This window comes from Oculina patagonica, chromosome 4, assembly GCF_052425735.1.
Source record: "Oculina patagonica isolate OP01 chromosome 4, crgOcupat, whole genome shotgun sequence".
In the NCBI taxonomy this organism is placed as follows: Eukaryota; Metazoa; Cnidaria; class Anthozoa; order Scleractinia; family Oculinidae; genus Oculina; species Oculina patagonica.
This window is the reverse complement of record NC_135761.1, coordinates 62,443,519-62,470,471: the sequence shown is the minus strand read 5'-3', so window position 1 is coordinate 62,470,471 and position 26,953 is coordinate 62,443,519. Positions and strand designations below refer to the sequence as shown.

General features: G+C 36.0%; 1 protein-coding gene across 1 annotated transcript; it reads left to right on the top strand.

Annotated features, from left to right (window-relative positions):
- Positions 1–786: 786 nt before the first annotated feature.
- On the top strand, positions 787–26,715 carry LOC144650992 (regulatory factor X 4-like). The gene is made up of 17 exons (XM_078510844.1): positions 787–1,130; positions 15,444–15,519; positions 17,869–17,992; positions 18,220–18,281; positions 18,803–18,880; positions 18,990–19,020; positions 19,275–19,382; positions 19,910–19,987; positions 20,397–20,510; positions 20,844–20,893; positions 21,056–21,156; positions 21,352–21,410; positions 21,703–21,841; positions 22,362–22,456; positions 22,983–23,103; positions 23,399–23,518; positions 24,003–26,715. Exons 1-17 carry the CDS (start codon positions 959–961, stop codon positions 24,971–24,973), a joined length of 2,499 nt encoding a protein of 832 aa, XP_078366970.1. The 5' UTR covers positions 787–958; the 3' UTR covers positions 24,974–26,715.
- Positions 26,716–26,953: the final 238 nt, after the last annotated feature.

Below are 26,953 nucleotides of genomic sequence, written 5' to 3'. Positions count from 1 at the left end.
GAAAAATAAAAGTAAAAGCCATTTAAGTCTATACGTACGGACCGTTTTTTTCCGTCGACTTAAGTTCATTTGTGGATACAAAAGGAAGCTAAGATGAATAAGCTTTTTAATGCAATTAAAATGAAATTTTGATAAGAACTCGTATAAACGTCAGGAAAAAGTGACTAAAACGATCGAGAAGACTTCTGAATTTTACACGTCTAAAAATGCCGTGTAACAAAATTACGCTGAATATATTGGGGACCAAGCGAGCCATTAAGCGCCAAACACCTGTACGTTATACCTGTCCTATTAATTCTGCGGTTGAATTTAAACTAGCTGGCTTTTGTGCTTTTCTTTCGACTCACAAATGATCGAATTTTTCAGCTTCGTTTATACTCAAGCAGACAATAAACGCAAAATTGGCCGCTTTTGTTGTCATTAAATACTTCTAAAAGGCGGGCGGTTTATCACCCTAGAGTGCAATACCGCGAACAAAAATCACTTTTTTAACCTTGCCTTGTATGATAAATTTACAAGTCCATGATGACTTAGTAGATGGTCTAGCTCGGGGCGAAATTATATGCTGAATAATTTAAGCGACGTGTTTACAAAGCTACAATGGGAATATTTATCAATTAAAACTTTACTGATGGTTTTATATGAGCGTGGCAAGTCTCTACGGCTGTTGTCAAAACTGACCAATCACATGTCGTTCTCGAGCAACTGCATTGACTTCGCTTTGTTTCAATTTTGTATTATTCATAAAGGCGACTTTCTACCCTTGATCACAAAACTTGGAAAGTGGGGGATATTTGCACCTGCTGACGGCACGAATCTCAGTTATTAACCAGTCCGGAAATTTCTTATTTCTTAAAGGCCTTTAGCGGCGGGGTATATAACCAACACTTTACGGGGAGAGAGAGAGAGGGAAAAAAATCGCGGAGTTTTCCAGCGCGATTTAAATAGTCGTGAATTTATGCGAGAAGCGATGGCCTCAAAGACAATTCAAACACTTTCGAAGCAAAGTGTGACCCACGCGGAGACTTACGTTGATCGGCCAAGAAGGGTTTGTTCTCGCAAGTCGTATTGTGAAGAAGAGACTGATGATGAGTTTACTGCAGAAGACGTCAAGCAATACAAACCCAAAGGTAACTTAGTTAAAACATTTTCAATCACTGTTCCCTGATCAGTGATTTAGGATGTGGTAATTAGTCCCCTAGCTGGTAAAATGAGTTTCTCGGAAATTTATAAATATTGTGTCATGTTAACACATTTATAAGCACTGAATGTCTCGCGAGAATACAGCAATTTCTTCTTCGCCGCGACTGTCTATTTTTAATTTCAAAAACAACGTTCCACAGTGCTAACACGCTGAGAGAAAATTCTAGGAAAGTAAAATATTTTATCACCAATTTAAAAAAAAACCAGCCGATTTAATCAAAAGTAACAGCGTCAGTAAAAGTGCCAGAGTCAGTAAAAGAGATATTTTCGTATTCAAAATTCGAAGCAAGAAAAATAGCGAAAACATTTCGCCCATCGTTGTTGTACACAATGAATAAAAGAAAAAAAACACCGATATTATACTCCTCCATAGTCTTAGAATAACAATTTAATAGGAGCCCGGCATTGTTCTGTATCGAAGCAAGGTTATAATTTTTCTTTTGTTGAAGTAAGAGTGTTCTTACTACTGCGAACAGTTTATTTCACAAGAAGGACGAGTTTTCATCGCTCTGAAGTTTTGAGTTTCAGTGACAAGTCACAGCGTTAAAAAAGGCAACTTGCTGACATACTGTCGAAAAGCTTTAAATCCTGACAATAATAACATATTACTACGGCAGGACTTGCTATTAATTACGAATAAATTGCTGATTAGAATAACGAATACAGTTTTTAATTTTTAAAACCCTGATTTTTGATACAAGCACGCGTTCACAGAACTAAACTAAATCACAATTATTTGTCTTAAAGATCTCGTTAAAAATGGTTTTGTTTTTACCCTGAGTTAAAGTACCTACTTATTGCCGAAAATGTCGGATGGATTTTAAATGCTAATTTAAAAGTGTTTTAAAGTTATTGTTCGACACGACTGATAGAACAAGAGGAAGCTAGAATCGATTTAAATGCATTTTGTTCCTCTCGACATCAAGAGTAGTTTTCTGTTTTGTCATTTTGAAGTTTCTGATCGCCGGCATAATTTGTCGTTTAGGGCTATAAAAGTAAAAAGGGTAGTGCTATAAAAGGGGTTTATCAGCGATAGAGATCTTTTTGGCGTTGACTGTTTCGAGCCCGTCTGCACGGTTTGGAAATAAATTATATTCTGCAGCTGTCGAATACGCAATGGTCGATGTTCGTTTCACCGCTTCATTTTTGACAGAAAAAAAAGTGGCAACTTGGTTTCGCTTCAAGAAAGGTTTCCTTTAGATGAGCTAGTAATATGCAATTGAGACCTTAAAGATAGTGATTTTTAATTTAGCCGATGGCGGTGGTTAACTATAGATCTTCCCGTTAACTAGTTCTGATCAACAAACACTATTTCGTTCTGGGCTTAACATAAAATTTGGTAGCGTGTTTATCTCTTTCCCGATCCTAGTGCCGCTTAATTATTATTGTGGATCTTTCCGCTTCCGAGAGCTATATCTTTGTTAAATGTATACGCCCGCAAAACACAAACACAAATTTCTTCGTGATTTGTATAATGAAAATTCATCTTTTCTGCAAGCTATTTATGAGTTACACTGATCGGTTTTTATGACTTCCGCTTCGCTATGGCTTCCACCCGAACATAGAATTGTACAAATAAGCCCTTTACGAATTTTCTAATGACTCTATCAGCTTTGTTTGTGGTAGTTTATAATGTGAGAATAGGGAATTTGCTGCGATCCATTTCCTTCTTTCATAGTAAATTGATGAAAACCTCTTCTCTCTGTAGTAGTAGTTTCGGACAATTTTTCCTTCAACAAATAGCTGCTTTGTTGATCTAACTGTTCAAAATGTCATCGGTTTTTTTATAAGACTTCTCTGTTTATCATTGCGGGTATGCTTTTGTTAAATTGCGGTGCTTCCTTGTATTTTCCTTGTTATGTTTCTATGTATGTTCTCATAGATGTTAACCGTGCCAAAACGGTGTCGTTATAATGCCTACTTTTTAAGAGCCCCTCAGAGAAAAATCTCGCAAGTTTCGTTGGAAAACTGCAGAAGCTTCAATGTTTGCGTAGCCAAGGCTCTCCACACAGAATTTTTATAGACAATGGAATTTTAGTCATACCATGTGAAGTATACACTGCTGTCGAAACATTGATTGTTTTGCTTGGCAAATTTTTGCATACGTTTTTTTAAATTTTTCTTTGTCTTGGCTTTTTTTCCCGCTACTCAAACTTTAGTATGCTCTGCATGCCTGTACCACATGGAATTTAATTGTAACATAATCATGTTGGAAAGGCGAGCATATTTTTTCACCGTGATTCATGTATTTCCTTTTGTCCTCTTGTCTGATCGACTTCCTATCGCACTGTAATTTTGAATTCTTTCGTGTTGTACGGTTCCAGAATGTCTAGTCCTGCTTTGACTGTCACATGGAATTAAATTGCCGCATAATTTATTGGAAATGTGAGCATTAAAACAATAAAAAACATACGCATCGTGGAGGCTAATAGTAACGATTTGATTTCGTAGAATAAGTATTCAAAAATCGATAAGAAGCTATTATTCAAAGGGGATGACTACAGAACAGATCAAAGAAGAGTCGCCAAGTGTTGAGGTCTGAAGTCTTTTCACTGAACTGTTATCAACGAGCATAAGCACGCGGTTAACATGCAAGGCAGCATGCGAGAATTTATTTTTTTTAATTTAACACTGAGCAAGCGAAAGTTAGCATATCGGCTTGTTAAACAGGCGAAAACTCTCGTCGAGAAACCAATCGTCGAGAAACCAATCTCTCCATGAGATTTGGAGAGATTTTTAGACCTCGTGAGCGTCGCTTCTTGTTCCCAGCATAGCGGTCACCAGGAGTAAAATGAGTGCAGGGGGGGGGGGGGGGGGGTTTTGGGCCCCCCCGGGGGGGGGGGGGGGGGGGGGGGTGTTTTTTTTACCCCCAAAAAAAGGGGAAACAGGGGGAGAAAATACCCAAAACAAACCGGGAAACTCCGGCTTAACCTAGGCCGGACACAGACTTTACCATGAACACAGAATGAGTAAAGGATTAAAATGAGTATAAGTGTGCACAGATAAAGCTTTGAATTTTTTAATTGTTTTCTTTTAAATTTGAAAGCAGTTGGCTAGATTTGGGTTGCAAAAACTCTAGCACTTTATTCTGTTGCAAAAAAAAAAAAAAAAAACCGGCAGAGTGCGAGCATACAGTCGAACTTCCACTAGCAGCCACTTCTCTGCACAGGAGATTTCGTGATCCACCGAAATAAGGAACGTCTCGGTCACCTGTCAACAAAAAACAGTTCAGTAACTCTGGCTCAGGGTGGCCTTTGTGAATAGAGATTTATTTGATAAAATAAAAGGGAAGGTTTAAGCATTATTGTCACGGAATTCAGTAGGACGAGTTCGTTTCGACGGCACTATTGCCTTAAGCAACGTATATGACAAAAATGATGTGGGTAATGTTTGCTCTGTCCTTTCTTAAAACGCAAGGGATCTTTCTCGACTGCAGCGTTGAAGAGATCATACGAAGATGTTCTTAGTTCGCTTTCTTTCATTTTAATCGAGCAGCCTCAAAAGTAATGTATTATAAAGTAATGTATTATCTTTCTCGACTGCAGCGTTGAAGAGATCATACGAAGATGTTCTTACTTCGCTTTCTTTCATTTTAATCGAGCAGCCTCAAAAGTAATGTATTAGCCGGCTTGGAATTTGCCCAATCGTGGATGTACAAATATGGATGATTTTTTAAGCCTCTCATTTAGAGTGACGAGTGTTTGATTTCTCCTCGATGTGCGTTGCCAAGCAGTTATCAAGGTTGATAATAAAAATAATAAACTAGGGAATATAATAAGGATTAAACACGAAATTCTCTGAACAAACTTTTGAAGAAATCGATGGTAGACAATAAGGAAAATTGTGATTTGAGAGGGTTAAAAACAAGTCCTTTTCTCCTTGCAATACCTCTTTTAATTATTTTATCAATTTTTCCTCATTTCGGGAAATATAAATGCTTCTAGCTAGCTAACTAAAATGATCTCTTTTAACTGACTGATGTACAAACAACTTCGATACAACTTCGTTGTAGTCGACATGCGAGGCGTAGAATCATTTTTTTAGGTGTGAAATATAGATACGGATGTTGATGTATTTTTGTCCTTTCAAATACAATTTTAACTTACATGGAACATGTTCAAATTAAAAAATATGACCTTTAAGCAGGTTTTATAAGAAATCAGTGTAGAGAAAGGTTCCTTACTCAAACGGTTTTCCCTTTAGGAAGAGAAATGACCACATATGAATGAAAGTAAAAGGAAAACGTCTGAGAATTTTTTACTTCACGCTCTTTTAATTCTCTTTCCAGAGTTATATTATGCTAATCAAAAATACCCTAAAAGCTGCTATATGGGAGGAGAACAAAAGTCTTGTTAATTGACTCCTTGAGTAAAAAATTCTGATAAGTACAGAGCGAGGCAGATAGAATGATTTTTCACTTACAAGCTCTTACAATAATATTTTTAGAATTATATATTTTTATGGATCCAAATCTTATCTCTGACTCATCAAGAGTCATGATGTTGTTTAAGAAGTCACAAAATTTCACAAACCATTCAAACACAGCTGCCAGTTTGATTGTGAAAGACCATCACCCGCAGTTTTTAAGGCTAAATAACATGTGCCTTAAATCCTTACAACGTTTTACACTGCAGCATTAAAAGTCACATCAAATTTAACTCACAACAGTCTGGAGAAATTGGTTACACTCAAAATTCTGGCTTTTCGATCAGAAAACGTAATTAAGTGCAAGAATTTTAATATTTTGCTAGGATTTATATATTAGGAAAATAAAACTTCTCCCATCTTCTTTCTTGCTTCATCTACAAAACTTGTTTAACCGTGTTTTAGATCACTGATAATTTCTAAAACTAAAATACATAAACGTTCCTTTTTAATATGACTTAAACTTCGCTTAAAAATCTGCTAACACAATAATCTTGTGTTTTACACGTGTATCTGTTAAAATTGTAATTTTCGGCAATGCGGAGAGAAATTTAAATCTCTTTTAATAGCACAGAGGGACAAACCAAGGTGTACAAACTTTACGATAGCTAACATGAATATTTACTGTTAAGATCATAATCTTTTTAATTATTCTGTGTTTTTCCTGTGTGAGTTGGCAAATATTTATTCAGCCTTCAGACAAGAACACAATAATCTTGGCCGAACCGACAAAACTGCTCTTTTTAAAATAAACCTCTCCGCATAAACGAGAACAAAATTAAGAACTCTTCAGGGTTTTTGAAATCGTTCGCGAAAAAAGGCGCCGCATGTCGCAGTATTTCGGTTTTATGCTTTAATTGTGCTTCGCCTTTTGCTTATGTTTTTCGCGAAATACAATTTTCTCTTTCATTCAGAAAATATAATAAGTTTTCTGGTGAATAAATTACTTATGACAGGTGGTTATTAAATTCTTTTGTGTTTCGTTCTACCTGTTTTTTGTTAAGAATAAATTCTCTTTGCGTGTTACCAAAAGATCATTTGCCAGTTTTGTTGCGTTTATAATTATACTTCATCCTAGGAATTTCACCCCCTTTTGAAAATTCCCATTATTTTATTCTAAATCGTACCATTTTTTGTTGTATCCTGAAAGCGGTGGTTTCAACGATATTTCTTTGAGATCGCCGGCTTATCTAAAGACTTAGAATATATAACGATATAAAAATCCTAAAACAAAAACGTTATTTAAGACTTATTTACACAAAGCAAATGATTAAAATAAACTTCGGTACGGCTTATTCCAATTTTGTGAGGTTGCCGCGCGCAATTTATTTCGGTTTAGATTTCAATTTCAATTAACTGGTCGTTCGTCGTACGGTTTAAAGAAAAGAAAAATTAAATCTAATTCGTCTTTAACTGACTAAATAAACATCTGTTAGTATAAATGTAGGTCGTCATTTTCGGGTAATTATTTTCTGATAATTGCTTTGCTCATTTCTCTGAAATTGTTTTTAAACTCTCTGTTTTAAATAACTTCAAATTCAGCTGTTTTTGTTAGGAGCAGTTAAGCTTTTCGACCTTTTTGTTTTGTGACGCCAAGAATCTCTCGATCTGCCTAAATATTTCTTTATAAAAAATCTTCTTTTTATCAAGCACTTGACTTTCAACTAAGTGGTACAATTTTACCTAACGTAATGGAAAGAGTGCTTTCTGCCAGCACAAGGGCAGCCAAAGACAGATGGAAAATATAACACCTCGCTTTTAATTGAATGCGGGTCTTCTGTATCTTTTTAAACAAAAGTGAATACTTGTCAACACGAGGATCTTCCTAAGGGGGTTTCCATTGTCCTTTCCAAAGCACGTATATGCTTGGACTGAAAAACCGCGTAAAAATGGATAATGGTCTTATTTGTAAAGTCCTCGTCCAGTTAAACACGAATTAGTTGCTTAAAGGTTCTTCAGTATGGCGTTCCTTAAAAGCATATAAATTATTTCAATATGTCACTCCATGTCCTTTCAAAAGGCTCTACAATGATCCTTATATGTTGGCTTTACATCTTTACGCTCCATGTAAGATAAGCAGTCACTGCAAAATCGCGTTTTCAATTCTTCATTGAAGCAGACTATGGTTGATTTTACGCCAGCCGTAACGTTGGTACCCAAGGATGTTGCGTACAAAATAATTCTGCCCTGTATATTCTCCACACCCACGGGACCCTGTTATGACTAGCTGTCGTATGCAATCAGATGACAGGTTGTCTTTTACTTACTAAAGTTAATATTTAACCAGTTTTGAAGTGCAATATCATGGTTCTTTTTTCAAATCGCGATGATCTTTAGTTTGAATTTATCAATGCTGCGAGATCATAGGATTTTTTTAATGGTTGGCCGCTATAAAGGAAATCAAACCCATCGGAAACCTAACCAGAGGTCTAGAGATCTTTTTAAAAAAGTCTGAATCTTGCAGCATTGATAAATACGAAATGAGGACATTTTTATCGCGATTTGAAAAGAACCTTAGCCGCGATAAAGACTGCATTATATAAGGAAAATTATTCACAGTAAGACGTTTTAGAATAATTTTCTTTGTTGAAAAAGGTCTTAGCAGGTAGTATTGCTGATATTCTAAAGATTCGAGATAAACAATGGCTGATGGCTCTTGTGAGCCTGAAAGATTAACAGTTAAACAAAAACTGGAAGGCCGAGACACTGAAGACATTATAGATATGCAGGTACTACGATATTGCATTTTGTCTTGTATGCTGCACTTACAAGGCCCAGAAAGAGCTCTGTAAGAACAATAGGTTACTAGGCACAAACAGAAGCCCACGTTGTTTCATTTTAATAAGGGCTTTGTCACTTAGACCCCTTAGGCTCATAGCACCAACAGATGTTTGTAAAGAGGGCGTCTTATAAGACGGCAAAATTGTAAAAGCTAAGTAGAGATTTTTTGGGAAGAGCACGGAGAGGCTTAACGAGGGCAACAAGAATTTCGTCCTGCCTGCCACTTGCAACAAAACAAGATTAAGGTAATTAATGGTCTTTACTCATTTCCCGATACGGTTAAGACATATTTTATTTTAATATTAGGTTTAGTGTAACGCCGTTTGGTTTTTAGTTAGAGCTAAAATGCGGGTGAAGTGATTTCTAAAACACCGCATGAAAATGTACCCCCAAAGGGCTAGCCTCAAAAGTTGCAGTAAATATGTTGTAAATTCAGTACATTTTTCTTTTTGTTTTTAGAAAAAAAAAATAAGCTAAGATGTTCTAAATGGAACATGGTGACATTTGCTTGTGTTGATATCGGACTAGTGTCTTGCTGTACAATTTAGCATTATGAAATGATTGATTTATGCGCGTTTTTTATCAGAGCATGTATACCCATCAGTTAATATTGCCCGTTATTGAATCAACCGTTGAGCATTTATAGCTACGAACCCGGGCTAAGTTAAGTCACGAATCAAGTCGTTTTGTCACAGTATTAGAATGCCGCATATCAGAAAGATAAAAAACGGCCAATAAGTTAATATTTAACGTAGGAATGTACTGACTAAAAATGCTGTATACCAGCTTTTATGGGTCCTACCATTAAGAAAGATATGCATAAGCTTTTGCAGCAAAGATTCAACCTACTTTAAAGGGACTGTGTCACGGATTTAGGGATAGGAAATGCCGATAAATTTCGGTGGAATATCAAAACAACTCTTTGAAACAGCGAAGGAACATTTCAATGACACAGCAACTACAAAAGGAAGTACGGATGGGCAAAATTGACGAAGATTGAAACGGATGCGATATGGGTTTTTGAAATATTGTTGGGCTGAAGAACAGTTTTCAAAGTTAATCTCGTTTGCTTGTTACCTTAAATTATTACGCTCAGGAGACACATTTGGATGCAATGAAGCTATGGTTTTGTCATTTCGGTCCATAGAAGTAATTTCTTTGCAAGCATTACGTTTCATAGCGAGTATTTGGCAAAACTTAATGAAATAAACTTAACTCAGCCGTGACACAATCCCTTTAACATGTAAAATCACATGGAAAATTCCAATAATGGAAAACGAATGTGGGTGCCAACATTTGGTTGTGTACAATCAAGATTTTATCAGCTTCACCTTTGTGAATTTATTTTTTTAACGTAGTTGAACTAAACAACACACCCACATCATTTCCTATTTTGAAAATAATGACGTCACTAACAAAATTAACCCACACGTTTCATGCATGCATTACGCGATTAGTAGCTGACTCCTCTAAACCGTGTTATATGAGATATAACTCAGTTGGTAATGAGAATACGGAAGTTCATAATCATAAAATGAAAGACGTCTTGATTTGATTAAATCGTATTCTCCCAAACTGATGTGATATGAGTTTTTTTTTACATTTGTTTAGCTTGCTTTGAAACTAAAGGCCCGGCAAAACGAGGAAACATCTTTCCATAATTGTTTTCTGGTTTGGCCATGGTTCCATGCCGCGTGTAAATCCGGGAATGTTTCTGCGGTGTAGCAGAAGCAAATTTTCCTTTTTGGAAACAAAAATTGATGCTGGAAACAATGCTTTCCGTGTGGCAAAACTGGGAAACATTGGGGAAACATGCGCGCTCTACGAGTGTTTCTGGAAACATCTTTCCTCGCTTTGCCAATCCTTAAAAGTGATTTGAAGAACTGCTGCAGGAGGCAACATTAATTATTATTTGACAAACCGTGCGTACAAACATTCCTCCAATTAGCCAACATTAGCAGTTACAGGAAAGTACGTAAGACATTACAAGAGCTTAATGGAAAAGAAAGAACTAATCGATATAGGTAGCTACATTCATAAAAACAGTCGCTAGTGCCAATATTTCTTTTTGAACTTTTGGACCTTGACTCATAACCTTAAATAACGAAATTGAAAAACACTGTTGACAAGTCTGAACCCCGCAATTTTCAAAAACGTTTTCGACCATTATAGAGTCCTCTACGTCAAAGAGAGAGCTTCTGCAAGTTTGAGGAAACTTCTTCTCTAGTTCGGATTAATTTCATTTTATTGAGGAGTTTTATCGTGTGCCTGAAGGGTTTGTTTTGACAGGGGGTATAAATTACAGGTAGGAGGTAAATAAAGACAGTAAAATATTTTTAATTTTTTTTCTGAAACCACATCAAAAGCAAACCGAGAAACTTTCAAAATCATTGATGTACATTGTGACCTTAACTGAATATAACTAATTATGTGTTGAGTATCATACGTAGAAATTTAATTAACTAAAATGCTAAAAAATGAACATTTATTGAGAAGGAGGTTAGTTGAATAAGGGGTGTGCCTCATATAATCTTTATGCAAGATATGATATTGTTTGCCACAGGGGAAAGACTAAACTGACGTTTTCACTTTGAGCGGTTTACCCACGTGGTTTTTCAGGCAGTGAAACAAGCAATATTAACAAAAAACAAAATTGTTGACCCTGTTTTCGCCTGTGTATGTGAATTTTCACACAGAATATTAAAACCTTATCACTAACACTATCTGATCACGCAATTTGAAATCTTTTTGCAAGATGAAAAAATACTCTTCAGGTCGAAACAAATCTTAAAATAGTTCACTGAAGTGACTCAGTGACTTCAACGGAACCTGAATCATCGAGACGACTAAGAGCCGTAAGTTGCAAAACTTGAATTTACTATACTTAGGAGATGATTTTCCTTTTCAGAGGAAAGCTTATATATGGCCTGTGACACAGCATACGACTCAATTTCAATCTAAAATCTACTTGGTGATGCACTAACCTTAAAACGTCTGAAACACGTTTTGATTTGACATGATCGAGTGAAATTAACCTAACCATGTGGTTAAAAATATAATTATCTAGATGTGCTTGCAAATTGATTGACCTCATGACCTACTTTGACTGTGGTTGGCTGGAACGCATGGGAACAGGGTAAAGTCACGTAAACTTTGATCAGAGGTTCAGGGGGGCACCGTTAGGAGAATATACCTCCCAAGTGATAGAATTCACGACTCTTAAAGATTCTCGTTTATGGGGCTTACCCTTAGAGCTTAAATTTAGAGCCAATAGTCTTAAAAACGTTATGCAAAACTTCATATTCAATGAAAGTAAATAAATTGACCCTGTTATCGTGTAAAGAACGATATTGACTGGGAAAGATGTTTATCAGTCAGACAGTGACACAAACTCCTCGTATATCATTAAAACTGTTGATCATGTTTTGGGGCGCGGCTGTTCAAAATATTAGTACTTCTTTTGCAAACCCAACGTGCTCACGCAATTTTGAAACAAGTTTCAATGCAAAACGCAGTTTACAAGTATAAATCAAAGAAAATCCTTTAGCAACAGTTTTCTTATGTGGAAATACGCCAGGTGACATTTAATACAAAACGAGCAAGGCAGGTTAAGATCTCATGTTTGAAAGTGTTTACCTTCCCTCTGACTTCAAGATTTTATGTCCATTTTTTTGCCATTTAGCTTAAAATCACGTACACTTTTTGAAATTGCAAAAGGCTATTCGATAAATTGTAATAATGTAATCTTATTACCTAATGTGATAACATTAACATATCCAGTTCATCCACCCCCGTGGTATTGCAAAATGCTAAATTGCTTGTATATTGTTGTATTAGGACACTTGAGTTCTACGTAATACCAACGTTTATTTATAGCAGCTCTCTGGCAGAGTTGAATATAAATTTCGATTTTGATTTATTGGAACAGAAAGAAAATCACGAAACACGATTGCTGATTCAATTTCTTGAAACACTTTTTCTTGAGAAATAGTTGAAAAATGATGCACGCTTTTCAAGGGCTAGGTAAGTAAGTTATAGCAAAAATTGTTTTAAAATTGATGTTTGTCAACAACTTAACTGTTGGATTATTTGTGACTGTGTGTTTGCACGATGCCCAGTAGAGATGAATGCCAGCTTTACGCATCTTTTCAAATGTACAGAATTTTTTAAAATCGAAAGAAAATTCAACATATCATTTAACTGACTTACGCGAAATGACGGAAATAGCTCAGAGAGAAAAAGTAGGTTGATGCCGGACTATGGACTGTTGAGACAGTTTACACACGACTAACTGCTAAACAATTTAAGATACATTTTTCAAAAATTAGCAATCGGTGGTATAGCTCTTAAATAACAAGAAAACAAATGGCAAAAGACTGATCAGTAATGTGAAAAAAAAAATACAAATAAAACAACTGATAAGGCCATTATTTATGATTTAAATTTGTATTTATAATTTCATAGGAGAGGGAAAATTGTCTAATCCTAAACAATTTCTGCCAGGACAGTAATATTGCATATTCAATTACTTCTGCCTGTTAGTGTCAAAACTGCTCTTTAAAGCACGAAAAAACTTGCTGCATTGAAGGCCGTAAAGGACACAAGCAACAATACAGTTGGTTAAATTATTTAAGCAGTCTTCCGACGCCTTCAACAGTGTAGTCATGTTATTATTTTAAAACGAACTGCACAATTCAATATTGCTGGAACCGGCCGAAATGGCCCGCGTGGTGTGTTTCCTCGAAGAATTCTATCACTGATCGTAGATCACGTTATTCTACCTTACACACTTTCTTGATAGTATAATTATTCGTAGTTTTAGTCGATTCTGTTGCTTTCTAACTGGCTTCTAAATGTAATGTAATGCAAATGAAAGGACGAAAAACAAGCTCTCTTGATTTGCTTGGACTAAGGGTTTCTTTACGCAGAATGGCTTTAGCTGGCTGAGGCAGTCAATTTGCGTGAACGCTCAAATCTTCGACCGTGTTGTTCGCAATAAAACTGAACTTTTGCCATAAAATGGGTTGATATTGCTTTTAAGATTTTCCTTTTTCAATAGATCGGGGGGAGTGACCTTGAATTCTCTGGGGTCTTACACGCGCCACATGGCGCAAAAAACCTAAGTGAGTAAGAATTGTTTGGGTATGAAATCGAATTTAGAAAGAACTCACGATATTTCTGTTTTTATAACTTAAAACACTGTCTCTTTCCTTTTTTTAAATTCTCCCAATCGTGACCGCGTAGAGACACATAAGTAAAATGATAAAATTGTTGAAATTCTAAATACGCCAACGCTCAACAAGATATAAGACTTTTTAACTAGCACGGCTACTATATACATAAACCTACATTTAAAGCGGAAAATGATTTAGCAAAAACCAAATTATGACGAACATAGCTTAAGAGTCAAAGGATTTGTTCTTTTAAATTTTCACCTGCTACCAGCTTCGTTAAAATCGCGTTAGCTAGTAATTAGGCTATAATTGGCCATTTTTAAAATTCCCTACCCAGTGATCTTTTTCTTGTAGAATTTAAAGTAAGTTCAGTGAAAGACTTTGATACAACCAACATTACATTCAAAATTAAAAGTATTGTGTTATCAGTTCTTCAAAGTATTACATGCCAGCTTGTGTTTTTTTAAATCTACGGCTTTGTGCATTGTAGCGAGCATCGTTACGTCGTAACAAGTGACTCCAGCATTTCTTAGTTCTTCTTTTGCCAAGCTTCAAAAGTTGTTTAAATCATTCTATTCGGTCGAAGACCCGACTAAGTAACGTTGGTTTGTGAGAAGACGCTATGACGTTAAATACGTGTAGAGGATGCTACAATAGGGTCGGACAGCGAAGCAATGAATAAATTGTGCAATTAAAATCATCTAACTCAGACGCTTCGTAAATCAGTTTTATGTTCGTTATGGTAAAGAAGCATGGTATACCAAACTATCAAATTTCTTTCTTTTATCTTTTAATGAAGAAACCCGAATCTTTCTTCAATAAAGTGACCAAAGGTTTTATTACAAATCATTCCTATCGCAACCTTTGGTGTTGTTTTTAAAGTATTGCGATTACTGTAGCTTAAATTTGCAGATCAGTAATTGCTACGCCATGTACCCTAGGAATCAAAATTGCGTGGCCTTTCTGCTCCACAATATCGTTAAAAACTCTCTTTCCCTTTGAAAGAATATTATTTGAAAGATTAAAGCTGATTTACCTATAACCAGCAACTGAACTAACCAGTGCCGTCAGCTACAATTTAGATAGTTTCTTTTTTCTATACAAAAGAACGTCGTCAGAATTCATATTTTCCAACAAAACGCACGCAGATGTTTGCTAAAAATGAGTGAAATGCAGTGTGTGGTTTTCGCTCCTTCGCTCAGCAACGTTAGACGTTAGTTAAGCTTTTTGAGAAGTTTCTCTTTGTTGCGCTACATTTAACAACTATTTTTCACGCTTTTGTGTTTGTAACTTTCTTTACGCACGTGCTTCAGAAATTTAAACAAAGCAAAAGCTCGCACGTATAAACAGCAGTTTTGTTCTCATTGTATTGAATTCTAAAAACGGCACGCTCCTTCAATGAAACTGATTGCTCATTGTATGAGCGTTAGTTAAGACGAAGAGAATAAATAGAGCAAAAGATAATCTACGATAACATTCTGTAGTTTGCGATCTTTGCTGGAGGACTACTTTATAGTACACCACCCAAAAGTATCGTATATAAAAAAGAAATCATCAAATAAGAAGACTTGTTTAAGGTAAAATGCGAATTTATCTCTAGCCCGCTTAAGTTATTTCTTTATTCTTAAAATGTAAAAACTACTGTTAATACGAAACAGGTTAACGTAGAAAGCTTAGTCTTTGACCTTAGTGCAAAGACTTATTTTTAAAACAAAGGTTTTTAAACATGAAATCTCGGAATTCGTTGAAGTTTCAGCCTGCTTTCTTTCTTTAGCACTGACTTCATCTTATCATATTGACATGGTTTTATTTAGATACAAGTGATAAAGGTTTCGTTTTTCTCCTTAAATATTCTTTCAGGAAGTAGACGAAAAGAGTCATATTCATTCATAATGTTGGAGAAAAAGCAGAGGCAGATAGCACAAACGCTTAGATGGTAAGTAGAACATTTTATACACCTGAGAATATTGCAGGCTAAAGCCGTAAAATGTCTTTAACTTTATTAATCTTAAACCGTGAACAAAGCGTAAACATGAAAATGCAAAAAGCGTGAACTGAAGACAGCTTGAAATGTTCTCTTATATTGTCAAGTGTGTGAGTAGGCGCACGCGACAACTTAAGGGCCCAATAAATAATGAAAAAAATACCGTTCGACAAATTATCATCTTGTCAGCCCTTTAACACCTAGTCTTTCCACAGTTAGACCATAGCTTTGGAAAGAAAGTGAAGTTAACATTAAAAAAATCTGTTTGCTTAATAAAACGACAGAATCATGAGACAGTACCGCAGTGCAGCTACTGGCACGACACGGGCAGCTTATATTTCGTTGTTATTCTTGTTGTCCAAAGTTGTTTTGCTCCAGTCAAGGCGAGTTGACAAATGAACAAAGGAATTCAAAAACCATGCAGTTAAAGCAAATTATGACAAAAGGACACAAGCAGAAGCAGACAGTCAGATGTTTCTTTAATTTAAGAATGCCAAGTCAAAATAGGTCAAAATAAGCAAATTTTGTTAGTCCTGCTCCACCACTTGATATTTTTACAGTTGTTTACCTTCATCCGTATTCGCTTTTGGTTTAATTTTCTTTTGTTATCATGTTACTATCATGAGGCTCAAGTCAAATTAGTACAAGTGCGCCTTTAAATAAGAATCCCCTAAAATAGCAGCAAAATACTAATTAAACGAATATTCTGTTTATGGTGCTGTTATAACTTCTTAATATACTCGAGTTAAAAAGAACATCAGATGTAAAGAACAAGTTTTTTTTGGCATGCACCCCTGCTCAACTATATTCGCTTTCAGCTGGCCTATGTTTGAATGCTCTCATTTCTTGACAATTTCTTCGCTACGTTTTCGCTAAATCTATAAGTACTTTATCTACAATTTCATGTGGCGCCTTAAATAGCACTGATTAAAAAACTAATTAAACAAATACGATTTATGGCTGTCTGAAGCCCTTTTTAATATACACAAGGGACGTTTATAACAAATAGCAGATATAACGGACAAATTGAGTACAGGATCTCTGGTCCTCAATGCTTATGACGTTGTTAAAACTTCTTAATATACTCGAGTTAAAGAGAACATCAGAAGTAAAGAACGAGTTTTTTTGGCACCCAAGCCCAACAATATTCGCTTTTAGCTTTCCTCTGTTCGAATGATCTCAGTTCTCAACAATTTCTTCGCTACGTTTTTTCTTTATCTAACTGGACTTTATCTTTCACGTAGCAGACCTTTAAATAGCATGGAAAAACTAAGTAAACGAATATGTTTTATGATCGTCTAAAGCCCTTGATATACAAAAAGGACATTTATAAAAAATATCAGATATAACAGATAAACCTCCTGTATCTCTAGTCCTTAATGGACAGAAGTTTTAAACTAACAGTCAAAATAACTAATCGAAAATAACGAAGAAGGTTTTCTGGCACTCCTGTTCTCTTTTATTATTCACTTTTATTTTTTCTGTTTACTTCTTTCATTTTCATAACAGAAGTTAATGAACGTGAAAGGCAGTGCCATAAGTATATTAAGATATCCAAAAACGTATTTATAGAATATTTGTTTATAACGGTCTAATGTCCTTAATACACACGAATTACGTTATTTATAAGTGTGTGATGTCCTTGTAATATACATAATTAACGAGAAACACGGCGTTTGTCACGAATATCGACGGAATAAAAGAACAAGCTTTATGGCCCTTAAAATTGCTCACGTATCGTTTGTCCCGCGGGGAGGGAGGGAAGTGGTTAGCCGTCCTGCATGCTTCATTACCATTTAAATCTTTAATCTCCTCTTTAACTTTTTATGGTCTTATCATGCTTACTTGGCCTTTATGAAATAATAGTCTGATGAACTAAACTAGTCAAATAAATTTGTATTTAATTGAACGTGCAAGTTCAGGTGATACTGTCAGATTTATAAATAAAGTGTTTGCAAGGACAAAGCTATCTCGTTATATTACTCTTGCGTGTCTACGGCCTAACTTTTTTTCTAGCTTTCTATCTCAACTAAATCTGTTTTAATTTTATGCAAAAATTTTACGACCAGCGCTTTGGTCGGAGCAGTATTCCAGTTCCATTTTGTTAAATTCATTGATCGAATGTTTTTTCGGGTTTACTTAGCATTCGAAATTATGATCAGAATTAACAAGAAAATAACACAAATAAAAGAGAATTTTAAGTAGAGACGTAGCAAAAAGTTTTATTGAACAGTGTTAACGTTACGAAACATGTCAGCCATTTTCTTGGAGGATCAATGTGCTTGTTTCTTTTCTTTGCAGGCTTGGTGAAAACTACGAGCTAAAGGAAGGCATGTGTCTGCCGCGATGTGTCATGTATACACACTATTTAGATTTTTGTAGAAAAGGCAAACTTTGCCCCGCTGGACCAGCAACTTTTGGAAAGGTAAAAATATTATTTAAAACTTTACTTGATATTTCCTAAATAACATACGGACTCTATATCTAAACAAGGACCAAAGGACTAAGTTAAATAATTGTACTTGCAACTTTACACTACAATTCACATTTTGAGACATTGCTAACACTGTGGCAGAAAGTTGATGTAGTTCTTCGTCTTTCCTTTTTTGCCAGTCAAGTCATCAGTCAGCTCAACGTTTCCTTATCTCCTAGATTATTCGTCAAAGGTTTCCAAAACTGACGACCAGGAGACTTGGAACTCGCGGACAATCAAAGTAAGTTTTGTCAATATATAAACACGAACTACAATTTTTCAAGGCCTGTCATGCAGTTTTGAGACTTGCCCAATTTATCAATTTAACGGATTGGTAGTATTCTTCATCACAGTACATATAGCTGCCACACTTCATTCTCGAATTGTGTAATGTTTAATAAATGAGCAGCAGTGTTTTATCAAATTTAAAACACGAGGCGCAGCCGGTGTTTTAGACTTGATAAAACACGTACTGCAATGGAAAAATCTTCTGATGTAGATCAACTCATTCTCGCACTAATATTTAGATTTGGGGTTATTTTGGCCTAGATGGACGTAAAGTTAAGCCGTGTCTTTATCAGATATAAAGACACTCATTAAACATTAATTTCTTTTGTATTTTCTTTATGAACTATTAATGAGTTTTTTAAGACGGGTATAAGTCGAACTCACTGTTGACAGGCCCTTCTTTGTGTAATTCGAAGTGGTTCATTTTACAACATTGCTCTAAACTGAACTCAATTTTTATTCTCATTGCTCCAGGTACCATTACTATGGCATAGTCGTGAAGGAAACATCGGCTTATTTTCATGCAGGCTATTCCAAAAAGGGATTATCAAGGTACGCAAGGCAGTAATTTACGTATGTATAATACTTTACCTACGGTTACATACGCGTTTGTCATTAAAGTGTCGAAATAAAATGAAATAACACAATTTTTCTGTTGCAGATTCTCGGGGATGAAAGGGAAGGGAGATGCGGTAAGTTGGCTTCTTTGTTCGTAGAAAATACTCTACACAAATTACGGTTCAACTCATCCCAATATATTTCTTCGCTTTTTTCATTGTGGCGTCTTTATTGTACAAAATCTTTTCATTTGGAGTTGAATCCTACTAATTAAAAACCAACTTTTATTTAGTGTGACATAACAGAACTTTAACTGAACATTTCTTATTTGGTTAAATATCATACATCTTTCTTTACTCAATAGTTTTTACAATCTTTTTTCGTACAGAATTCAAACCACAAGAAGTTCTCTCTTAGTTCCAAGTCAGGAACTCTGCTACCTGAATTTCCAAAAGCTAACACAGTGCAGCTACCAGATGGAGTTTCCATTCACAAGGTAAGGTGTCACGGAATACATATAATATATATATATTATTTCTACAAAAACTTTTGCATGTTGAGCTGTGAGTAAACCAAGAAAGTGTCTTTGACTTCTGCAGCATTAAGTGACTAAGAGTAACTGCTGTTCCCACTGGATCAGATTACAGCCCGTCACAAGTTACTCCACAAAACCATTCCACTTATAACAATTCCACATTTCGTAGAGTTACATTTGCGAGAGTCAAGTATTGTGCATAGAAACATCAAAAAAGTACAGCGGTTAAGATCGAGCTATTGATTTGAAATTAAACGTACAACCTATTAAGCCACCGCCATGACTAGGCCTCCTATCAGACATTTCCTCAGAAGTAACATGTTACAGTCGAAGTCAATCCACGCAGTCAACATACAAGTAACTACTTTTAAAGATCTCTATACATAGACGTACATGATCTTAATGTTCTGGTTGTCGTGACTGTATTTTTGTTATAACAGTTGCTTTTAAGTCTGCTTATTTTAATATTCAAATATTTTTGTCCACAGGTAGAGACGTTCATCATGATGTACCGAACACATTGCCAGAGAATGTTGGACACTGTCGTCAGCGCCAACTTTGAAGGAGTAAGTTTGAACTTCGTAATGAGCCCAAGAAAGCACAAGAAAGCAATGGTATATTGCTGACATGAAAAAAGTTAATATGTGTTACAGCAAGGCGCCCAAAAGTGTGACCACTTTTAATTTATTCACATTCTTTCGTGCAGATTTAATCCAATCAGAAGTCAACTGCAAGCTATCCACGGCTTTTGATTGGATTAAATCTGCACGAAAGAATGTGAATAAATTAAAAGTGGTCACACATTTGGGCGCCTTGCTGTAAGGGCAGCATGCATGCGGATACATCATAAAAATACAGAATTCTTTCAGTAGTTATATGAGGCTATAAGCTTGTTACAGGTTAAAATTGAAGGGTTTATAACCACGATTTTCAGTTGTGTTTTGTTCTTATTGTACATATCCTGTGTTTTCCCAGGTTCAGAATTTCATCACTCATTTCTGGCAAGGCATGCCGAGCCATATTATTTCAGTGCTGGAGTGCCCTGTGGTAGTCGATATTGTGGCCATTTGTGACTCCATATTATACAAGGTAAAGTGTCTCTTATCGATTTAAAATATTCAGGTCAGTTTTTTTTGGTGTTTAGACAGATATTTTTTGGATGACTAAGACATGAAAAGCCGATAACGTGTAACTTTAATTCGTTGTTACAATGACAACAATACTAAAAGAACTAAAACGGTTAACTGTGTTAGGCCTTAACGAAGAGAAAGCGAGTAATAGTTAATGTATCTTTTCTGTGATCACGAAGTTAGTCATGATCGTCAGGAAATGAGCTCGTAAGATATTCAACGTTTTGTAAAATTGCCATGTGACGTCTGATTGATTGATTGACTGACTGACAGACTGATGTATTTCTGTTAGGTTTTGACAGATGTCCTTATACCTTCAACCATTCAGGATCTTCCAGACAGGTGAGAACTCCAACGCAAATATACCTTCTCTATCTGAAAAGAAAACTAAAGGAAACACTTGTTCGATTGATTTATTGTGTAGCAAAATAAAAATATGATGTAGTGGAAGTCTATGCTCTATAATAAAACTTTAAGCAAAGTTTTGAAATACTTCTATTTTAGTCTTAGAGAAGAAATAACTGAGTTTGCTGAGAACCTGCTTGACTGGTTAGACGAGTCTTTGACGGAAGTGCCGTTGGCCCTGAAAGAAGCAAAATTTGAAGGTTGGTGTTTTATTATTAACGATGGTTCAAAACAAATTTCGATTCAAAAAGAAGATGATTTGTTAATGCTAAACTTTTCACAAGGCCTTTATTTAATACCTAAATTCTCTCCTTAAAGTGGAGAAGAATTATTTTAAAAATCCTAGGCGATCGATCACATAGACATATTTAACAGATCCTTTAATTTCTTTTCAGTTGCAAGGATTTTTGCACAAGCTCTGAAGAGACAAGTCTGTTTTGTTCATCTTGCACAGGTATGCAAAATAATCATAAAAACTTTATCTTTCGTTGTCAAGTTTTAAATATCTAAGTTGACCTAAAACAAGCTACTAAACCCTGCGATGGACTAGCATCCCATCCAGGGGTGGAGTAGAAATACTCCTATAAGCTTCATGCTACCGAAACCGGGATAAGCTCCGGCCTAATGGGCCACTAGGCTCGAACGCAGACTTTTACCTACCTACCTTTAAGCAAGCCACTTCACTGTTCACCCCGACAGCTTTTAATTTTAGTAAATTTGACATCTTTTGTCTTCATTTCTTACAGGCCGCACGTTCAACGTTGCTTAGCTACGAAGATGTATCACAGATGTTGGGTGATCTAAGAAAAATCGATTTTGGCCAAATACTTTCGAAAAGTTTTTTCATCAGCGGAAACTCTGAAATATTTCACAAAGCTAAAACATGTAAGTACTCCGTTGCAGTCCTTATTTATTTTAACACTTCTATTTCTGGTAAATTGCAACTCTCCAAAACGTATGAAACAAAAACCGTTAATAAATCCGTTTTGTCCATATTTGTTGTTAATAGCCAGTCACGGTTAGACTATTCTTGTTTTCCATCAGCTTTAATGTTTGGCTTTGATATCATCGATAGATACTTTAAGCCGACTATCCTAGACTTTTTAAGCATGCGTTTACACGGGACAGGTCCGGAACCTTTCCGAACTCGAATTGGATCGGATCGGCTACGACTATCGGCTATCGGTTCTTTCTAGAAGCTGTCCGGCACAGATCCAAATCTCGACCAGTTCCACCGCGGTCTCGTGTAAACAGACCACCTATCCGGTCCGTTTTTTCTGAGAGGAGCCATTAGGATCCTTTTGGAACCGGTCCCTCCCGTGTAAACATAACCTAAGAATTATCTAATCTTTGTCATAAATTGTGGAACTTTATTGCTTATTTTTCGCCCTTTGAATTCTTTCAGACGTTGGTGAGCTTGAAAGTCTCCTCAGTAAACAGGCCCCGTTAGAAGCTTACATAGAATGGCTTGACAGTATAGTGGATCGGTGTGTCCTCAAGGTAAAGTTCACAACACCATACGCGATAACAACCTGTCAATAGCACAAAATCTTAAATAAAACTGTTGAGACACTCAAGTTTATGTTACGGATGTGTAACAAGACCAGCGACGTTTCAATAACAACAACAACAACAACACAGAATTTATTACAAGCGAATGTAACCATTAATTGCAAAATTAATCTTCCAATAAACACAAACCTGTACGAAAGAATACGGTAAAGTTCAAAGCTTATCTGCTGACACAACCTCCACTTGCAAACCAACATGTCCACAGAAGTCATTGTCCGAAGACAAAGTCCAAAATGTGTCCGCAGAACAGAAAAAAGTCGTTCGCAAGGAGCGAAGCATCGTTCCAAACTGACTCTTCCAAAACCTCGTGTTTGCCTTCGACTATGCCCATATTTGGTCAACACTCTGACAGCCTTCGACTGTGCCATATTTGGTCATCACTCGTAACTTTTAATTTCACATACTTAATCACTGAAAGTTAAGGTTTTTGTTAATCCTTTGGCATTATTTACAGGAATCTGAAGATAACCAAGCAGTGTGTTTTGAAGACAGAGCCAGGAAATTCCTAGCCATGTGGTCATTTATTACAGCTCGAGTTCTTGCTGATTTGACGCTCAGAAGCGCCCCAAGTTTTGGTAAGAACTCACTTTATAGTTTTTTTCACTATAAATAAATTTGTATCAAACAAAACAAAACGTTTTCCGTCAAAGAAACAAATGCGGTTTTATATCAATCTAACCTGGTGCCTAGTCGTTTCATGCTACTTAAACTGAGATAACCTCCGGTCTCATGGGCCACTAGGCTTATTGTAAGCCTGCGTAAATGTTGAGCGCAGGGTTCACATTTTAAATTAGAAAACTGGAGTTAGGTTCACACTTAAAACTATTCTAAAATTCTTATTTGTTTGCTTTTATGTTTTCATTTGAACAGGAGTATTTCATTTGATCCACACGGCTTTTGAAGAGTATGTGTTTCTTGTGGTTGAAAACCAGATGATTGCTGAAATGGACAAAAAATTGAATATTTCACTTGAAACACATCTCAAGAAAGGTTAGTTTTATTTAATTTTTTCCCTAAGCTGATAACCTCTCCGGTGTTGCTAATGTTTTAACAATGTCTTGCGAATCGATCCCGGCCTGTCCAGCACATCTCACTGCTCAGACATATATTTTATCTTCGTATAAGGCCAGGTCGAAAACTTGCATCAGTTATATATCTTTTTGTTAAAAAGGTTTTGTACTTTGCATGGCTAGGGTTTTGCACACGACACATACCTCAGATTGCCATGAATGTTATTTTGGACATTACTAGAAATATTAATTAAAATGGTATTGATAATGGAATGACGTGTGTTTTATGAGAGAAGAACTCAGAAAATATTCTGAGTTCACAGATGGGACTTGACCCTCGACATTCCGTACACTAGTCGGACACTCTAACCACTGAGCTACTGAGAACTCTAGTGGTGAACAGTGTTAGTCATTTGTGGGTGATGGTATTGGTATTGCCTAACATTTACTTATTTTATTTTCAGAGAACCCGACTTTGGTGCCATCAATTGAAAGAGAACTTGACAAACCCAAAGAAAACATGCAACCAGAACGCCGCCAGGATAAACCAAAGGAAACATCTCGGGTTAGAAAGCAAAAGATTGCAACGGTCGGTTTCTTTCAGGCAACGAAACAAAATATCGGCAAAGATAAAACCTCCCATCAGCAATTCAAGAAAGCTCATGCAAACGTTTACCAGGAAGACAAGCTGTACATTACCACAAGTGCACCAAGTGTAACCTACCCCAGCGATGAGATCTACCAGACAGCGCCTCTTAATAATCAACCTCGCCAAATGGTGCATACAACGCCTTTAAACGCTCCTATGCCAATGTCGTTTGCACCCCTACAGCAATGTCGCTCAAGTCTTCAGCCAATACCAGTAACCGACCTAGAACCACCTCATGAGGCTGGTAATGTCCCAGAAATCAATGCATTCCAAGGCGATTTCATTAATGCAATCGACAAGAGCTTTCTAAGCTCAAGAGTCACTTTGAACCCTGATGAATACATGGGTGCTCCGTGGGTTCAGAACGAGCCAGCAAATCTTACCGTACTGAACCCCGTAAGCATCCAGGAACATAACCCTGTTAATAACGGGGCAATGAACTTCCCAGGGAATGGGAATTACCCGGTCAGTTACGACAACAACGTGCCCGCTCTTAACGTTTATTCAAACGCCCAAACAATGGCTTCAACTCCTCGCCCACCGGATATTCCTTACATATCCCCTACTAAGGACGACTTTGGCTATGTGCCTAGTATAACAAACATTTATCCAAGATACAACGCACCAAACTACCTCTATGATCCCATGAGGAATGCAGTGCAACCCAACGGAAGTGACGTCATGGGCTTCAATGGACTGCTCAACACGCCCGCTAGTTCCTTTGGGATGGATGGTATACCTGTCCATGATATTCAGCTAAACAGGCTTGGAATTGGTGCAGTTTAATGTTATTTGAAGGAAATAATTTTCATATACACTGTAATATGTTTATGATTGAAGAAACAATTTATACGTTTGTTAGAAACCTCTGTTAATTATCAAGGAATTCTTTATAACTATTTTATAAACAACGCCAGGATTCGTTGAGAGAAAAATATATTCTTCATAAATAGAGAACATATAAAATGGTATCTTCATATAGATATATGCTATATTTGGAAATATCTCAAGACCATTCTTGAAAAAAAGTAATTTATAGTTTGTTAGATTATATCAAGTCAACCATTCGTCCGCTTAAATCGGCTAACCAGTAGTGGCCAGCCCTGAAAAATCTCGCTTTCTGCTTGGCTTACAACGTTAAATTTCCCTATAAAACAATTTTAATTTAATGAAAATATATATGATTATAAGCTTTCTGCCCTGGTTATTAACCGACTTGCCTGGTAATACCGACTTGGTAATATAAAACGTTATTCACCTATGTGCCAGGAAACAACGCAGGATATTTACTGCCTTGATACTTGATATTACGTATACCTTTTTTTTACAAGAGCGACCACATATGGACTATAAAAGTAAGACTGAGTATCCTAGCCATAACGTAACTTTATTTAGGAAAATTACTTTAGTTAACTAATAGGGAAACTTGATAATGTCGTTCACGAATCTAGCAGCCAACGGCCAGATATATCAAAGTAATTTAATTACTATTTTTCTAATTTTGCCTCATGGAATTTACCCTTTGCAGCGAAGATTGCGTCACGAATTAAATGTAAAAAATAAAATTATATAAATTCGAGTTACCTATTTAAAACTTTATATTGTGAAAGAAAGTTGTAATATTCCATATGCAAAAGAACAAAGTTATATTCATAAATTGGCGGCCTGCTTATGCCAAACAGTAAGCTTATTTGTAAATATGCATTTAGATAATAGTTTTAATTTGGGTAAAATTAAATGAAAGATATTTAAAACATAAATCAAGATCTTACAAAAGCAGAAGGAAATCATAAAATAATTCAAATACATTATAGAATATTAAAATGGGGGATGTTTCAAATTTGACTTATCAGTGTCCTCGAAAGACTTTATTCAATAAAGTACCCATTTAAAGTAGTCATTGTTATCCTTTTTGAGGTGACTGACTTTCTTTGATTGAATAAGTTTCTCCAAGAGGTTGCAGTTTTGTTCCAATATGAATGTTCATGTGATCAGCTTTTAAAACACCTTTCATTTTACAGCATCTTGGGTTGTTTAATTATTTTTATGGTTGAAATTAAACAAGTGACCAACGGGTTTTGAAAATTGGACGTACAACAACAACAACAATAACAGCAACAATAAAAAAATCAAAGAAATGGAAATTTTAGATGGTTGGGAATTTTTAGAGTTTTCCATAACCAGAGTTAACTAAGAGCGCAAGTAACGGAGCTATTGAGGCACGCGTGCGCAGACGGAACAATATTGGTACGTGGCCTGAAACGGAAATAAATCTGGTATTTTACAGTGTAGAACGACAAGTTTGCAACTGCTGTGTTTATTACCCCAAAGTGTTTACAAAGTTTACAGGTTATATTTAAACTGTAAAAAACTGAAGTATATGTGGTATACAATACGGTTTCATCTTTCCTCTATATACATACACGTGAACTGAATTTTTCATCTAGAAAACTGGTATGATTCTCTAAGAATCGTTGGCCCATATATTATGCTTTGATCCGCATTTATTTCTTGTCCGCTAACCTATATTTTGACAAAACACACCAGCTATTATTTTATTCTTTGTTGTGCTGATGGCTTTTAACAAAAAGAACCATTTATAAAAACGTACTTGGTAGCTCCTTGAACAAGACTCAGAGTTTTTCAGTACTGGATAGCTAGATGGGAAGTATTATAAAAAAAACCTTACTTTTATTGGTGTAAATAAAAGGAAGCTGGTTACGTGGTAGCTGGTTAAGTGCCCCCTTCCCCGGTGTGGGAAGGGGG